This window comes from Thalassophryne amazonica, chromosome 7 (assembly GCF_902500255.1).
Source record: "Thalassophryne amazonica chromosome 7, fThaAma1.1, whole genome shotgun sequence".
Classification (NCBI taxonomy): Eukaryota; Metazoa; Chordata; class Actinopteri; order Batrachoidiformes; family Batrachoididae; genus Thalassophryne; species Thalassophryne amazonica.
In genome coordinates, this window is record NC_047109.1 from 88,399,789 (window position 1) to 88,419,110 (window position 19,322).

The 19,322-nt window shown below is 42.2% G+C and overlaps 1 protein-coding gene across 2 annotated transcripts in view; it reads left to right on the plus strand.

The window, feature by feature from the left end:
* Positions 1-19,322, plus strand: part of ptdss1a (phosphatidylserine synthase 1a) — a 53,420-nt gene that overhangs the window by 14,860 nt on the left and 19,238 nt on the right. The window contains exons 12-13 of one of the 2 annotated variants that reach the window (XM_034174971.1): positions 9,264-9,329; positions 9,452-9,959. The exons of the other annotated variant lie outside the window; for it this stretch is intronic. Coding sequence (XP_034030862.1) covers positions 9,264-9,329; positions 9,452-9,508 — 123 coding nt within the window. The 3' untranslated portion in view covers positions 9,509-9,959. Of the gene's footprint in view, positions 1-9,263; positions 9,330-9,451; positions 9,960-19,322 lie in introns of those variants that run through there. 2 annotated transcript variants of the gene reach the window in all.

Here is a 19,322-nt window from a genome sequence, read left to right on the forward strand (position 1 = left end):
TGAATAATGTGTAAATAATTTAGAGGTGATTCAGCAGAGGGAGTGCTTTAGTTAAGGCACGTAAAGATTACACTGGAACACAAATTGTTATCTAGGTAACTAGATCAATCTAACTGCGCAGATTAGCAGCTAAACAGATACAGCAAAACACCGCTGTGCTCCGGAACAGGAAGTGTTACAATACCGCAGTGAGAGCAACCACCAGTAGAGGCCAGTAGAGAGTGTCATCAGGTGTGCTCAGCCTGTCAAGAACTAGGAACACCATACTTTAACAATAGCTGTGGTTGCAGTAGGTAGATGTGAAACATGCAGATCAGGTCATCTCCAGGAGCAGGATTGGTGAGTGCTGCAGTATAAAATACAGTAGGTGTTTGTGAGGGTATCTTGCAAGCAGTGGTGGGCACAGTTCCGATACCGATAATTATCGAAGATAATGTTTTCATTATCGGATTATCTTTTCAGATAACTTGAAAACCATTATCGCACTAATTATCTTTCCGATAAATTTTGTCCGATAATTTTAGACCATTAATGTGGTAAACAAAGCTGAACAGCTACAAACTCTTATAAAATTTAAAATCTGTTGAACACCTACCAGTTAAATGTTTTGTAGCAAATGTGTAGTTCTACCCTCTGCAAAAGAGAAGAGCTGCTTCTAGAAGAAACCGCTCTATCCTCTGCAGGCAAGGAGAACCTGGTCACACACACCACACAAAAACCCTCATTTCTTTTTAACCCCATACTGATACGACGGCGATTCACCCAAGTCATCAGAGGCATACATTTTTATCGTTCAAATTTTAACCAAACTAATTCGGACAAGTATTTAAATTAACGTCATGTCCTTGAAGTTTTATAAAGTGAAAATATCAGATATATGTTTTAGTTTTAAAGTAATGCACTAATTTTTAAAGTTTTTAGTGTGAACATGCTGTGCCAAGTGCATTATGGGTAGGATAGGGTAATCTCAGTTGTTCACGACATGAAAAAATGCATTTGAGACACTCTGATTAGGTTTCCACAGATAACAGCATTAACTATAGTGCCTAAACTCTTGTGAATATATTCTCTGGGTTTATAGACGTTATTGGGTTTGCGTTTATTAACTCCATGCATCTTAAACATAGCAGAGTAGCAGCAGCACAGATTATCTGGAATTTTGTTTTGGCAGGTTTGTCACAGTCTCTACTGCCATCTACTGGTCACTAGTGTTCATGGCAGTATTCAAACTGAAGCTGGGCTGATATTTTCAATCACTGTACTCGGTTCCAGCTAAAACTATACCACAGAACCGCACGGTGTAAAAGTTCAGAGCGCACGATTTATGTTCTCACACACATTGTACTTCAAAAACCACACATCGGACTCGGTTTCCAGAAGCAAAACGTAACGGAAGCTTTTTTTTTTTTCAACCTTAATGTACAAAACTCTCGATGGAGACATCAAAGTTTAAAAAACAAAACAAAAAAAAAAACATTACAGGTCTGCGGTTGTTTGCACAGACACAGTGCGAGAGGTGTCGTGAGATGTTAAACGCAGCTCCTTACTCCATGTATACTAAACGATGCAGGACACACGATTGACCTGAAACTCAGTGCGATCCAAAAAAATTCTCGCACAAATGAAAAATCAACTGAAAAGGGGCCAAAACTCGCACAGTGTAAACCCAGCTTAAGTACTGAATGTCTGGCACCAGCTAGTAGATCATGGCAGTGTTCTATTTATTTTGACACCGGTTATATCAGACGGTTATCTATTACAACTTGGCGTTTTGTTTTGTTTTGTTTATTTATTTATTTATTGAAAATGCCTGTTTTTACAAATAAAAAAACGGAATATTTTACAAAAGCCACTTTAATCTGTAAACGCCAACACACGACACACATCACATTAACGTTGTGGTTTACATAATGAATGACCCAACCAATCAGTGTTTAGCGGAGGCACATTTACCAGAATCCTTTGCAATCTGTCTGTGTTACAAACTTCAGAATTAGTGCATTATTCAACATTAAAGATATGTTATATTTTAATTTTGTACAAATGAGAAAATTGACATTAATGGAGTTATTCTATCAGTATTCATTTTATTTATACACCAAACCATAACTCAGCATTGCTTTATTTTCCAAAAACCTCCGCCTGACGGAAGAATTGCGATTGAGTAGAGAGTTGAGCTTCATGGCTCCTCTCAGCTTGCTTCTGTGCTGGAAGCCATGTAGTAAACAAGTGTTTCCAGCAGGGGGCAAGATGTTCAAAGAAGAAGTGTGGGCTCATTGTTTGGGTGTATGTCGGTTTTGATGCTTCCAGAAGCGATTGTGGTGTTAAAACTCAAAATCAGCTTGTTAGTAGTTGCAAATGTACCAGAGACAATACTGGAATTTATTGGGTATCGGTTATCTGTAACTTCCGATACATTTTGGGTGGTTTATCGTTTATCTTTATCAAGATAAATTTTCAGTTATCTGTTATCAAAGTTAATATTTTTGGTTATCTGTGCCCACCACTGCTTGCAAGGCATGGTGAGAAAAGTTCTTCGAGTATCTCAGAAAACCTTTACATTACTTTGTGCTTCTTCCTTCCATCCATCTGTGCAAGACTCTTGTGCAAATAACTCCTAAACAACTCAATGGATTTAAAAGAAATAATAAAGTGGTAGCAGCAGCTGCTATGCTGTGTCCCTGATCCTGTCTGGTCTCAGTAGCTAAGCAGAGTAGGTTCTGGTTAGTTATGTGGATTGGGAGACCTCTTAAGAACACCAGGGGCTGTATGTGTTTCTCTGGGTAAAACTGGAGTTGTCAGGAAGGTCATCCAGTTTTAAAACTTGTGCCAAATCCCAATGCAGAGCCGTACTGGCTGTGCTGTGGCAATCCTGTCCACACAGGGGCAGCTGAAAGGGGGGAATTGGACAGTGGTAGCAACAATGAAGATGTGCATGAAGGAAAATCCTTCGGTATTTTCTGGAATGGCATTGCGTCAAATGAGAAGTTACTTGGGGAGACTCAGATGAGGAGTATTTCTTGCATGGTAAGGGAGCCGTCTGTGTCGTCTTTGCTATGTGGTGCATTTTTGTGGGCATGAATCCAACATGCAAGTGCCTCAGTGTTGAGGACCCCAGTGGCTGGTGAAGGCCAAGAGGTTGGCCCACATTTCACCTGGCTGGTTCATAAACTGGTTCCTTTGGCGAAGTGGGCAGAGACCTTTTGTCTGTGGATGGTTGCTATCCAGGACCCAGGATGAGGTCTGACATTTTCAAGGTGAGTTAAGTAGACCTTTGTGCTTATTTGGCGCATTATATGTTACTGACTTTGTAAACCACACAAGTCTGGGAACATGTGCTGGGGGTTACGTGTCACCACAGCCACCACACTGCAGAACCGCCGTGGATCTGATTACCAGTTAACCATGCAGGACAATCTTCCCATTCCCACCTCCTGAAAGAAACCAGGTAATCTGCAACAGCCACATGATACATAGGCATTCCCTTGCTGCTGGGGTCCGTACTGAGGCACATACACACTGCATCATACATGAGGAAATAAGCCACATTGCCATAACTGATGGGTTCTTCGCAAAGCAAATAGTCCACCTCGTGACTTTTCATAAGTAACCACTCATTTTGCACACAAATTCAGACCAAGTCACAGACATCCAGTCATTGCCTTAGTCCAGTGACTACAGTCCCAGTCTCACAATACAGTGAGTCTGGAAACACCAGGACCCTGACAACGTGGGCCTCTGTTCTTCTGCAAAGATATCAGCATCATCATGACTCCATAAACACTTCCCAAATATCTGCTAATCTCATAGTTTGAGCTCTCAGGAACATGAATGTCATTGCTGAGATGATATTTGACTGTTTCTCTCAACAAGTACTTTCCCCGCAGATGCACTTCTAATAGATGGTTTATGATGTCTTTAAAAGCCTGGATCTTCAGCTGACCCAGGGTAATTGCATAACTAGACACTGAACTCCTTACTTTCCTTCTCAAGTGCCACAGTCAGAACAGCTGTTGAATTTTCAAAGATTACAGCATTGTAACCAAAGTCAAGGTTGGTGAACCTTTACTCAGATTAAGGCACTGAAGTTGCTGGACTCCAAAGCCTACCCAACACCCAGTTCATGGCAGCATTGTACAGTCTAGGATCAAGAACACATCCCTGAAGAATGTCATAATTCACTGGGAAGAATTCAGAAAATCTGCTCCAGTCCATATAGCACTCACAGTACTATCATGTCCAGCAACCTCTTGGGGATTCTACAGATTCCCAGGCTGTTCTACAATTCCCTGTTACGTCGTCAGCCTAGAACTGCTATGACTCTGTGGTCGATATTCGCAGTACCCTCTGAGGTGAACTACTCTTCCTGTGAACATTGGCGACACCAGTGCAGTAAAGAGCTATCATTTGCTGTGCTGTGGTGCAAGTTCTCTGTCTAGATTGTATGCATACTTGTGTATACTACTGATCTTTAAGTTTAGCCACTTTCAGTCGAAGACACTGAGCAGACAGCTGTCTGCAGGACTTCAGCTGAAACCTTTAGGGAAGCTACAGCAAGTTTGGTCAGTTTCCAAACTAGCAGTTTCTATACGCTGCCATTCTGCATTAGCCTCTTTGAAAACACAATTGATCTCTTCAGCTACACCATCCATATTGTGTAAATGAACTAACTGCATTAGTTCATGCAAGACGCAATCAGATCATTTCAGATGCTGTTTTGATGCCTTCAGAATATGTAGACTGCGATCAGATGATGTAAAAACTGGACATAGACCGCCGTCAGATATGTGTCCCCGTCTCGATGGTGCCAAGAGTGTTTTGAACATGTGCAACACACTCGGGACAGTCGAGCGACAGGGGACCAAATATGTAGACTGCTCATAGACTGCCATCCGAGTAAATGAGAAGACATAAGTTCACTTAACTTAAGGGGGCTATCATTTTTTACAGTGTATATTTAATTTATTTTAATATAAAAATACTTTTTAAATTACCAAAACATCACATATAATAATGAACAGAGATATCACGGACATATCACTGCAATATCGTATTTTAATGACCTTCACGTAAGCAGACAACGCAACCCAATGTGACATGTTGGCACTGAAATGTGCGTAAGAGTATTCCTGAGTGTTCGTAGGATTTATTCTTACCTAATTATTACTTCATTCTAACTAAGAACAAATCCTCAATAGGAAAAACATTTAATGAATGCCACAGTCCTTTGTACAAACTTCGGAAGCAGGACGGTTCCGTGAATGAGGCCAGTGATTTTCCATTCTCGGGGATGGATATAATGTGTGGCATTATTATTGTTATTAATTTCTTCTACTTCTTATCCCCAACAGTGATACTAATCAGAAATGGGGATTTCTCCACAAATCTTACCTTGCATAAGTGATTTTAATAAGTGATCTTTACGTGCCTTAACTAAAGCACTCCCCTCTGCTGAATCACCTCTAAATTATTTACACATTATTCACATTGTGTGTTTCCAGCAGGGGGCAAGATGTTCAAAGAAGAAGTGTGGGCTCATTGTTTGGGTGTGTCGGTTTGAGCTTCCAGAAGCGATCGGTGGTGTTAAAACTCAAAATCAGCTTGTTAGTAGTGCAAATGTACCAGAGACAATACTGGAATTTATTGGTTATCGGTTATCTGTAACTTCCGATACATTTTTGGGTGGTTTATCGTTTTATCTTTATCAAAGATAAATTTTCAGTATCTGTTATCAAAGTTAATATTTTTGGTTATCTGTGCCCACCACTGCTTGCAAGGCATGGTGAGAAAAGTTCTTCGAGTATCTCAGAAAACCTTTACATTACTTTTGGCTTCTTCCTTCCATCCATCTGTGGCAAGACTCTTGTGCAAATAACTCCTAAACAACTCAATGGATTTAAAAGAAATAATAAAGTGGTAGCAGCAGCTGCTATGCTGTGTCCCTGATCCTGTCTGGTCTCAGTAGCTAAGCAAGTAGGTTCTGGTTAGTATGTGGATGGGAGACCTCTTAAGAACACCAGGGGCTGTATGTGTTTCTCTGGGTAAAACTGGAGTTGTCAGGAAGGTCATCCAGTTTAAAACTTGTGCAAAATCCCAATGCAGAGCCGTACTGGCTGTGCTGTGGCAATCCTGTCCACACAGGGGCAGCTGAAAGGGGGGAATTGGACGTGGTAGCAACCATATGAAGATGTGCATGAAGGAAAATCCTTCGGTATTTCTGGAATGCATTGCGTCAAATGAGAAGTTACTGGGGAGACTCAGATGAGGAGTATTTCTTGCATGGTAAGGGAGCGTCTGTGTCGTCTTTGCTATGGGTGCATTTTTGTGGGCATGATCCAACATGCAAGTGCCTCAGTGTTGAGGACCCCAGTGGCTGGTGAAGGCCAAGAGTTGCCCACATTTCACCTGGCTGGTTCATAAACTGTTCCTTTGGCGAAGTGGGCAGAGACCTTTTGTCTGTGGATGGTTGCGTATCCAGGACCCAGGATGAGGTTGACATTTTCAAGGTGAGTTAAGTAGACCTTTGTGCTTATTTGGCGCATTATATGTTACTGACTTTGTAACCCACACAAGTCTGGAACATGTGCTGGGGTTACGTGTCACCACAGCCACCACACTGCAGAACCGCCGTGGATCCTGATTACCAGTTAACCATGCAGACAATCTTCCCATTCCCACCTCCTGAAAGAAACCAGGTAATCTGCAACAGCCACATATACATAGGCATTCCCTTGCTGCTGGGGTCCGTACTGAGGCACATACACACTGCATCATACCATGAGGAAAATAAGCCACATTGCCATAACTGATGGGTTCTGTCCAAAGCAAATAGTCCACCTCGTGACTTTTCATAAGTAACCACTCATTTGCACACAAATTCAGACCAAGTCCACAGACATCCAGTCATTGCCTGAGTCCAGTGACTACAGTCCCAGTCTCACAATTACAGTGAGTCTGGAACACCAGGACCCTGACAACGTGGGCCTCTGTTCTTCTGCAAAGATATCAGCATCAATCATGACTCCATAACACTTCCCAAATATCTGCTAATCTCATAGTTTGAGCTCTCAGGAACATGAATGTCATTGCTGAGATAATTTGAGTGTTTCTCCTCAACAAGTACTTTCCCCGCAGATGCACTTCTAATAGATGGTTTATGATGTCTTTAAAAGCCTGGATCTTCAGCTGACCCGGGTAATTGCATAACTAGACACTTGAACTCCTTACTTTCCTTCTCAAGTGCCACAGTCAGAACAGCTGTTGAATTTTCAAAGATTACAGCATTGTAACCAAAGTCAAGGTTGGTGAACCTTTACTCAGATTAAGGCACTGAAGTTGCTGGACTCCAAAGCCTTACCCAACACCCAGTTCATGGCAGCATTGTACAGTCTAGGATCAAGACACATCCCTGAAGAATGTCATAATTCACTGGGAAGAATTCAGAAAATCTGCCTCCAGTCCATATAGCACTCACAGTACTATCATGTCCAGCAACCTCTTGGGGATTCTACAGATTCCCAGGCTGTTCTACAATTCCCTGTTACGTCGTCAGCCTAGAACTGCTATGACTCCTGTGGTCGATATTCGCAGTACCCTCTGAGGTGAACTACTCTTCCTGTGAACATTGGCGACACCAGTGCAGTAAAGAGCTATCATTTGCTGTGTCTGTGGTTGCAAGTTCTCTGTCTAGATTGTATGCATACTTGTGTATACTACTGATCTTTAAGTTTAGCCACTTTCAGTCGAAGACACTGAGCAGACAGCTGTCTGCAGGACTTCAGCTGAAACCTTTAGGGAAGCTACAGCAAGTTTGGTCAGTTTCCAAACTAGCAGTTTCTATACGCTGCCATTCTGCATTAGCCTCTTTGAAAACACAATTGATCTCTTCAGCTACACCATCCATATTGTGTAAATGAACTAACTGCATTAGTTCATGCAAGACGCAATCAGATCATTTCAGATGCTGTTTTGATGCCTTCAGAATATGTAGACTGCGATCAGATGATGTAAAAACTGGACATAGACCGCCGTCAGATATGTGTCCCGTCTCGATGGTGCCAAGAGTGTTTTGAACATGTGCAACACACTCGGACAGTCGAGCGACAGGGACCAAATATGTAGACTGCTCATAGACTGCCATCCGAGTAAATGAGAAGACATAAGTTCACTTAACTTAAGGGGGCTATCATTTTTTTACAGTGTATATTTAATTTATTTTAAATAATACTTTTTAAATTACCAAAACATCACATATAATAATGAACAGAGATCACGGACATATCACTGCAATATCGTATTTTAATGACCTTCACGTAAGCAGACAACGCAACCAATGTGACATGTTGGCACTGAAATGTGCGTAAGAGTATTCCTGAGTGTTCGTAGGATTTATTCTTACCTAATTATTAATTCATTCTTAACTAAGAACAAATCCTCAATAGGAAAACATTTAATGAATGCCACAGTCTTTGTACAAACTTCGGAAGCAGGACGGTTCGTGAATGAGGCCCAGTGATTTTCCATTCTCGGGGATGGATATAATGTGTGCATTATTATTGTTATTAATCTTCTACTTCTTATCCCAACAGTGATACTAATCAGAAATGGGGATTTCTCCACAAATCCTTACCTTGCATAAGTGATTTTAATCCTTGTGGTGTCTGTTATTCGAGTCCTTCCTAACTCAGCCATTGTCATGGTTGGGCATCCATGATGGTTCCTTCCATTAGTGGGTTCCCATATGACTATTACAGAAGCCAGTTTGTCAGGATGTCGAGACAATGACCTGCTAACAATAATAATGTTTCAATCTTGTCAAATCAGTTTAGGGAGATCATATCTCGCTTGGTTGATATTGTGTTGCTGTCAGATGATATTCTACATGACACACAGCATCAAAACATAACACCTGCCTAAAGACTTCATAAAAGCTGTTAAGGTCCATGTCTCACATCTGTACTATAAACTGTCTCAGTTGTTGCTATGAAAAGCCTCCTTTTTGGTTTTCTTTGTCAATGTTATTTGGTTCCTTATGTTCTTTACACAGATCCTGTCATGCTAGTGCTTTTCTCGCCTTGATCTTTGTCAGTACTTTCCATCCTTGTTCCTAAAGTATTTGCCTAACTACCTAATTATCTACTAACTGTAGAGGATTGGCTTTAGTTGACATGAGGATGTGTGGTTACTAATACTGTAGGCCAATATGTATAGTGCACTATATATACTTAAATGTAATGTATTATTTGTCTCATCTTCTGTCACAGAGTCTATCAGAATGTGATGACAGCAATTACACAGAATCTGCTGGCATGTGCCAGAAAGGTGTAAAGGTGAAATTAACAATTGCATAACATGCTCGTTAGCTTACAAAGCAGTTTTCATGTGGTATAATGTAAGGGGCTGATCCCTTACTTTTTAACCATGTACCCTTACCATTTTACTCATGTTTCAGGAGAGCCACAAATGGATAGCAACAGCTCTGCTGCTAGACGGAGAGGAAGGGTTTTAGCAAGGCCCAAGACCATCACGGCCTGGACAGCCAGTAGGAAATGTGGTAACACTGCTGGGACTCCTGGAGCTACTCCCTGGAGCTATGTGTACCAGATCATGTTGAAAGACTTTAAAGATGCAACCATTTTCTGGTGGGATTGAAGTATTGAACAAGCGGCAGCCTGCAGCAGAGGGAGCCGACACTAGTGGACAAACTGGTCCACGCAGTGTTAATAGGGATGCACACAAATGGTGTGCTCTGTAGTTACTAAACCACTGATCATAGGTTTCTGTGCAAAATAAAGGTATTTGTGCTTTTGTGTGTCTGTATTTGTCAAAGAGAGAAGGAAATTACATTTGTCAATTTTATATTTAACTGCATGGACAAGTCAAGTTTATAGTCTTAACAACCATTGTATCAACAGTTAATCTACATTTATCTGGTTTAAACCATAACCTTAACTCCCAGTATGGTGGGAGAATTTTTAAATTTGAGCCTTGACGTGTGTAGGAGGAAAAAGTGTTAAACTATCTGACACTCATTACACTTATTATTGTTAAAATTGTTTGTTATTGGGATGTTGGCAGTTTTTCCCAAATGTAGCAGCATTGGATCAATTCCTGAGCACACAGTCGAAGTGTTAATGTTACCTGGAAATATCGTACATGTGTTTATTGTTTGAGTATTTAGTGAAGCGTCCTCGTTGACCTGCAGCTGCGTTCGTTCTTTCCCTGCGCTGATATCAGAGGGCAGTGACTCAGACGTCTACACGCCGATCGACTGTGCAGGTGGCTCGGTTTTACTCTCGTTGCATTCGCTTGGTTGTGTCAAAGTTTTACGTTTATTCTGAAAATGTTAAATGAGCACTGCACACCAGGATGCCAGTATTTTTAATTGTAACATTTTAATTCGCCCTTGGTGCCTGTTTGCAGGATTTTTTTTTTTTTTAAATCCTAACATGTTTGGTTTCTGTTTATACTGAATTTTGTACATGTGTGAGTTTCAGACACTTGCGTGCTTTACTGAATGTTTATTTTCATCTGCTGTCATTATAGATGTCACTGTCGTAGACAATCCAGGTACTGAACTCTGTGGACCAGATCTGCAACCTACGTGCTAAAGATTGGGATGTCACTTGCACAAATGCTACATGTGCCGCCCCGGTGAATTAATGTTATTAAACCATTTTAAATTCCCCTTTGGCTCTTTTCATTCTTGCTTTCAGTAATTACCAAAGGCTGCACGTTAAATGAGAATGTTATGATTTTAGATGTTCTCTCCTGATCTTGAGAGTGACCTTGCTCGATTCCTGTGGATTCAGAGCTGCAGTAAAGCGCTGCTGAATTGGCTGACATGAGCTCTGCCCCACCCCCCCCGGATCAGATTTCACTCTGCACGCTGTGACTGAAATGGCCCCTGTGCGCTGCACTATAACAAGATGCACTTCAACGAAAGGTTGATGGTGCCTCAGGATTCAATTGGCATCATTTTTCATCCGATTTTAAACATTGCGTCCTATCAGCCGGTGTGTTTGTGCAAGAATGAGACTCATTAAAGCCTTATTTTAACGGTGACAAGTACTCTGACTTGTACTAAACTGCTGCAGGATTGCAATATGATTAACATTTAAAACACATATCACTCATTGCTTCTACAAACTATATATTTATCTCCAGAAGGGGGAAGCAGAGAGCTTCACTGGTGCAGTGCATGTCACGTGATTTTTGCCTGGGCCTAAAGCGTAGGACGTGAGAGGTCAAAAAAAATGTTGCAGCAGCGGTGTTGTGCTTTATGTTTCTCTCTGCTGCTACATTTAATTTTCTTGTCTTTCTTGGCTCGCAGAGCCTTCTGACGTGTGCAGTGCTCGACTGAGCAGGCTGCAGGATATTTAGTCATGGCCCTGATTCCTGGTTCTCCAAACCCTGGCCGCCTGCATCTAGAAGACATTCTCAGAGATCCAGGTCAACTTGCTTGAGTGTAAAGTCTGCTTCGAGAAGTTCAGCACTCGGCGGAAAGAGCGCAAGCCACAGAACCTTCCGTGTGGTCATGTACTCTGCCTGGAATGCATCACGGCTCTGTCCCACCCTCTCCTGAGGAAGCTGGAGTGCCCATTCTGTCGGCAGTTCTGTAGTGTTGACAGCACCTCCCACTGCCAGGTTCTTAGTGACCTCCAGGAGCTGCTGTTGTCTCGGAGTCTCATGTCCTCTGCTGATGGTGATGTTCCTCACGGGTCACAAAGGTGGCCTGTGTTTGGCCTCTGCAGGTCCTCAGTCCTCTGTTCTGCACCTCTGCACAGTTTTCGGTGGCTGGGGGACACTCATCAACCCAAGCGGGATGGCTGTTTTGGGTCATCGGGGTGATAGTGGTGGTGCATGATGGAGAGAGGAGGTGGTGCTCTTTAGTCCGCAGGGAGGAAGCTACACAGTTTTGGGAAAAGAGGTAAAGCCCCTGGGGATATCTGCTACCCTTTAGATGTGGCAGTGACCCCCTGTGGTCATGTGGTGGTGACTGACGCAGGGGATAAAGCTGTGAAGGTTTTCACTTCCAGAGGGAACCACATGCTGATGGTTAAGGATTCCTTCCAGCTGCCATGGGTGTGGACACAGACAGCCACGGGCACATCCTGGTGTCAGACGTTCAAGCGGGCTCACTGTCCCAGGTCACAGTGGACTATACTCATGGTGTAACTCTGGGCCTCCAAACGCCTGTTTCTGATCTCCAGCATCCCAAAGCAGTGAGGTGTTGTCGTCCGACTGGGAACACAGCTGTGATTGAGCATCTTGTTGATGACGTTCACCCACCGAGGAGCCCACACAAGGCTGAAAGTGTTTACGAAAGACTTCCACCTTCTGTATCAGACAGACACTTTCAGCCTGACGCTGGAGTCAACAGTCTGGATCAACATGTCGGGCGTGGCTTTTGATGAACATGGGGACGTGGTCGTGATTGACTCTAATCAGGGGGTGATTTGGAGTTTGCGGATGCTGCAGAATAGGCCGACTATGACTCCTCTTGTGGGAGACCACCTTGTCCGCCCAGTTGGACTGGTCTTACTGAAAACACTCTGGTCATACTGGACACTGGAGACAATGCAGTAAAAATTTTCTGCTGATTCAGACGCTGGAACCAAGATAATGAGAGAGAGATTTCTTTTTCCAGGAAACACTGAGTCTGTAGATGTACAATGTACCACTATTTATGTTGAACATTAGTTACTATTAGCATATGCACTCAGATGTTAGCATTAGCATATGTGGTCACACCACTGATCTCTATATAACACTGGATCACTCATTGGCCAATATTTTTGAAGCAAACCAGCTGCCATATTACCACTCGCATGTCCTGCTCCTGAACGCTCTTTTCTATTGATCTTTAATGAGGCGCACGCAACTTTATTCTTTGTAATTTTGTTAAAAAAATACCTTCATGTGCAGCTATAAACTGCACAAGTCGCCAGATCAAAGACTGTGGACGAACATTTCACCTGTGAGTATGATTGAAATGGGAAGTAATGAACAATAATTTGAAGAGTTCTATCCCTCATTTCAGCATATAGGCAAAGATAATAATAAGTGGCTTATTAACTCAACATGTGTAGCCACATGTTGAGTTTTGTGTTGGACGAACTATTTTAAGACATTTATGAGGTCTACTTGTGCATAGTTTTGGAGTTTTAGACGTCGTTGCTACAAGCTTCATTACTAATATTAGGCTGAAGCTCCTCGAGCTGTGTGTAATAAATGTTGTCACTGCAGGATAAACTAACTCTCCTGTAGCTAGTTAAGTGGGGTTTTATTCTTTCAGTGCAACTATTTAAAAAGAATCCTCTATTTCTATATTATCCATCATGACTTTTGTTTTCCATCCACTTTAGTTCTTGTTCACTTTTGTTCATGATATGGTACCAATACATACATACATACATACATATATATATATATATACGAGGGCTGTCAATAAAGTAACGGTCCTTTTTATTTTTTTCAAAAACTATATGGATTTCATTCATATGTTTTTACGTCAGACAAGCTTGAACCCTCGTGCGCATGCGTGAGTTTTTCCACGCCTGTCGGTGACGTCATTCGCCTGTGAGCACTCCTTGTGGGAGGAGTCGTCCAGCCCCTCGTCGGAATTCCTTTGTCTGAGAAGTTGCTGAGAGACTGGCGCGTTGTTTGATCAAAATTTTTTCTAAACCTGTGAGACACATCAAAGTGGACACGGTTCGAAAAATTAAGCTGGTTTTCAGTGAAAATTTTAACGGCTGATGAGAGATTTTGAGGTGATTCTGTCGCTTTAAGGACTTTTCACGGTGCGAGACATCGCGCAGCGCTCTCAGGCGGCGTCATCAGCCTGTTCAAGCTGAAAACCTCCACATTTCAGGCTCTATTGATCCAGGACGTCGTGAGAGAACAGAGAAGTTTCAGAAGAAGTCGGTTTCAGCATTTTATCCGGATATTCCACTGTTAACGGAGATTTTTTTAATGAAAGACGTGCGGACGGATCCGCGCGTCGGGACGCAGCCGACGTGGTGCGGCGGCACAGGAAAAACACCTCCGTGTTGATAACCATTTGTAAAATCCAGGCGGCTTTTGATGGCTTTCAGTGGAGTGAGTATATGAGAAATTGTTTAACAGCAGGACATGTTCCAAGTTGTCCTTAGGGCTTCCAGCAGAGGTGTTTTTCCTGTGGCGGAGTGTCGCGTCGGCTGCGAGCCGCCGCGCGGACCCGTCCGCATGTCTTTCATTAAGAAAATCTCCTTTAACAGTGGAATATCCGGATAAAATGCTGAAACCGACTTCTTCTGAAACTTCTCTGTTCTCTCACGACGTCCTGGATCAATAGAGCCTGAAATGTGGAGGTTTTCAGCTTGAACAGGCTGATGACGCCGCCTGAGAGCGCTGAGCGACGTCTCGCACCGTGGGAAGTCCTTAAAGCGACAGTATCACCTCAAAATCTCTCATCAGCCGTTAAAATTTTCACTGAAAACCAGCTTAATTTTTCGAACCGTGTCCACTTCGATGTGTCTCACAGGTTTAGAAAAAATTTGATCAAACAACGCGCCAGTCTCTCAGCAACTTCTCAGACAAAGGAATTCCGACGAGGGGCTGGACGACTCCTCCACAAGGAGTGCTCACAGGCGAATGACGTCACCGACAGGCGTGGAAAAACTCACGCATGCGCACGAGGGTTCAAGCATGTCTGACGTAAAAACATATGAATGAAATTCATATAGTTTTTGAAAAAAATAAAAAGGACCGTAACTTTATTGACAGCCCTCGTATACCTTCGTATTTGGTATACGAGGTCTGTTAGAAAAGTATCCGACCTTTTTATTTTTTTCAAAAACCATGGATTTGAATCATGTGATTGCGTCAGACAAGCTTGAACCTTTGTGCGCATGCATGAGGTTTTTCACACCTGTTGGTTGCTTCATTCGCCTGTGAGCAAGCTTTGTGTGAGCACTGGTTCACCCTCTCGTCTTTTTTTTATTGCGAATAAATGTTTGAACGTTTTGGAGCTTTGCTGCATCAATTTTTTTCCAGAAAGTGTGAGAGACCTCCAGGTGGACACTGTTCAGAAAATTAATATGGCTTTCAGGGACGATTTTATGGGGATTGTACAGATTAAGGAGTGTTACTGCCGCTTTAAGGACTGACCACAACTCCTGAGAGCGCGGTGCGCTCCCAGCGCCGATCGACATGCTCAGACCCCGCTGAAACAACCAGATCATTTCCAACGTGAAGGCTTTGTTGATCCGGGACCTCGTCTGACTTTCACAAAAGGCAGAAGTCGTGGACATCAGCACTTTTTCAGCACATTCCACTGTTACAGGAGTTTTTTTCATGGAAAGAAAAGCGGAGGGACGTGCCACGGAGCCGTTCATTACGCGGGACAAAACCACCTCCGTGTTGGTCTCACAGGACGGCTTTCAGGTGGATTTCAGATGGATTACGGTTGCTTTTCAGTCGTGTGATTATCTGATTGTGATTGTGCATGAGCTGGACATGCCCCAACATGTCCTGGAAGGCTTCATCACGGCGTTGCTTTGTGCCAGAGGAGCGGCTCCACAGCGTGTCCATGACAAAAACTCCTGTAACAGTGGAATGTGCCGTTCATTTCTAAACTGGACACTGTCTTGATCCGGTATGTCGTCTGTCTAGCACAGGAATTGTGAAAAGACGTGGACATCAGCACTTTTTGGCACATTAAGACAGACGTGTGGAGTTATGCGCGTCGTGGAACTCGCGTCCTTAAAGCGGCAGTAACACTCCTTAATCTGTATAATCCCCATAAAATCGTCCCTGAAAGCCATATTAATTTTCCGAACGTTGTCCACCTGGAGGTCTCTCACAGTTTCTGGAAAAAAATTGATGCAGCAAAGCTCCACATCATTCAGACATTTATTCGCAATAAAAAAACGACGAGAGGGTGGACCAGTGCTCACATAAAGCCTGCTCATAGGCGAATGACGCAACCGACAGGCGTGAAAAACTCACGCATGCACATGAAGGTTCAAGCTTGTCTGATGCAATCACACGTGATTTAAATCCATATGGTTTTTGAAAAAAATAAAAAGGTCGGATACTTTTCTAACAGACCTCGTATTTATAAAGCAATTTACTATATATTGTTCATTTCGACGTCATTTTGTGGAGCCCCTCCAACTTTTACCCCAGCCCCCCCTCAGCCCCCCCAACAAAAATTTCCTGGCGCCGCCACTGTTCAGCGGATTGTACTGAGTGTGTGGGCCAATGAGCTATTTAGTAATATATACAGATCAGCGGGTCACACAAAGCAGTTGATACTAAAGAATAGAGACACAGGGTTAACATTACCTTTAATATTGCCCTTCAGGAGTTATGAAAAAAAAGCCATGTTCATATAACAATGTCATGTATTCATAGTGGTTCAGTTCATGTCTGGAAATAAGCTAAGTCCTGAAAAATGTTCATCTTTGAAACGGTTTTGTGAGTTGTAAGTCATCATATGCTGTGAAATTGTCAGTTTTCGGGCACGGACTACACTTATCAAGGCTGTATGTACCGTCAGTTTTTGCCTGGATGTTGAAACTTACATGAAATAATGGTCATTTAAAGAAAATTTATGTGAAAATTCCTGAGTCATCATGCACAAATGTCAGAATTCTCTGAATGAAGCTCCTCCAGTCTGAGACATTGATGTTTTTATATCATTGCAAATTAATTTTGGTCTATTTTGGATTGTTTGTCAGAAAAATAAGCCACATGTGAGACTTTTAGGCCATGGGCCAAATAAGGTCCACAAGCATCCCACCCCCAAACCAAACCAAGCTCTTTTTATACCTTCTGCAGCCAATGCTAGAGAAGCAACCTGCATTGGATTGGAATCCCATCAACGGGGAGTCATAGACCCACATTTGGTTTACTTTACGGAACCCGGGTTCAACACAAACACAAACAAGCCTATGTAGGCCTTAAATTATACATGTACAATAGTGATGACACAGACAGGGGTGGAGAAATCATGTCCCCTATGCAAAACAGTATTATAAATACATTTCTTGGGATTAAAAAAAACTATTAAGCAGCTTTTGTTTAGTGTATAAATCAAAGTTCAACTAAAATTGGGACTTTGATAGAGAATTTATATTTGATGTTGCACACTGTCTTTAGGGTAGATCAAAGTATTGAACCAACCACAAAATAACAGAAACTGGTGGTTGATGTTTACACAAAACATCAAAAAATGCAGATAATTTCAGTACACAGGTCAGGTCAGTTCAGGCCTGGGTGCATATGTTTTGCTGTGTGTCACTGCATCTACCACACTATGGAACCACCCTGGGTCCTGGGTGGCAACCAGCAAGGCAGACAAGCAGTCCATCCCCACCTCTCGAAAGTAACTGTCCATCTGCCATAGCCAAGTGAAACGTGGGCATCCCCTTGAGCTCCTGCTGCTGGGCTCCTCAACGCTGAGGTATGTACATGTTTCATCACGCCGAGAAAATGCACCACATGGCCAAAGTGTCGTAGCTCCCCCACAATGCAGGTGATGAACAAAAACTCCAGTTAAACGTTGCATTTTTATATACTCCTTTAGAACTGTTATATATCACAGTAAACGTCAACAAACACTTGGAAAATAAGTGAAGCACCTCATTTCAGTTTATAGATAAAGTTATGTCCAGGCAGTTACGTACATACTTGAGAGTACCCAACTCTTGAAATCAAGAGCTTGTCTGGGAAGAGCTTCTAGAGTTATGAGGTCTTTGGACAGAAGTGTATAGCAATGCCGATACCTTTGTAGGAGTAGGAAGGGCCAAGTCTTTAGGTTCCTCATTCTTCTGGTTTTAAGACTTTGACCCTAATCAGTGACATAAGGCAACAACTGCATGTCTTGGTGCTAGGTGTCTTCAGATGATCCTTGGGTACCAATGGAATCAGTTACTTAGGGAGACCACATGAGGAGTATCACTTGCAACATGCTGGAACATCAGCTACTACATTAGTATGTGGTGACTTTCTCTGGGTATGAGTAGTATGCAGGTGACTCAGTGTTGGACCACAGCAACAAGAGAAATCAAAAGACATGTCCGTGTTTCACCTGTCTGTGGCAGATAGAAGGTTACTTTCAAGAGGCGTATACAGAGTGGTTTGTCTGCCTGGCTGGTTGCCATCCGGAGAACAGGGTAGTTCCATGGTGTTGTAGACACTGTGAAGTGCAGCACTGGTGCATGGTCCCAAAACCTGACCTGATTGCTAAGCATGTGCCCATATTTAAGAAAATAAACTGAGACGTGTAAATGCCTGTCATTAACCTTATCAGTCAATTGTACTCATTGGTTCAAGTATAATGTACTTAAATTACTACATCTGGGAATTTTGAACTGTGTTCTCTGTTCTTGCAGGTTAAAATGTACGTTTGTGGTCCTGCACTATAATTTACTGCAATGTAATTTCAGAAGCTTTGCTGCCTAGTTACAGTATGTTCTCTTTGTGAAGAGGTTTGACGGGTGAGTTTTTCTTTTGTCACATACTTTTAACTCTCAGGTGCTGTGGCTCGGTTTTCTTTCAACATCAAATCAGGATATTAATTTAACATGTAAATCCTCAAATCAGAAGGACACTAGTTTTGAAATGGTCTAAAATAAGTTATATCTCAACTTTAAATAACGAAAAGGATTTACAGTGAGTTGAATATTAAAATGTAGTTGATTTGACTAAATTTGATGTTATTTCAGTTTGCGGTTTATTAATTTATGTGTTTCTTTTGATTGCACTGCCTCTTGTGTTATATAGAGAACTATTATTTGCCCAGTGTTTAAAAAAGTGTAAAACTGTTTTAAATGTACTATTTATACTTAAATATGACTATACTTTCAAATCAGTTGAATTCAATATTTACACAGCGCCAAATCACAACATAAGTCACCCCAAGTTGCTTTACAAGAGTAAAGTCTAACCTTACTCACTCCCTCAGGCGTGCTTTTGATCACAGGAAGAAACCTAAAGCAGACCAGCCTCAGTGGGGCGACCATCTGCTTTGGCCATAGTGCCAATAACAAAATTAATAAAACAAGCACAACAAAGAATTGTCAACCATGCAAACACAGAAATGTTGCAACTAAGCAATCAGAAAAATCTTCAGTCCAGCGGCTCAAAAACATTCAAACGGTGAGTCTCAGTTAATGGATAACTGACAAGTCAGTGCTCAAAACCAGTTCAGTCATCGAAATAACATTTTCTACAATTCAACCATTAGATTCTTCCACAAGTCCTCAACACACTCTGGATTTCCAGAGGACTGATGGATGGCAGACGGATGGACAGAACGCTTCAAACGTGTCGGC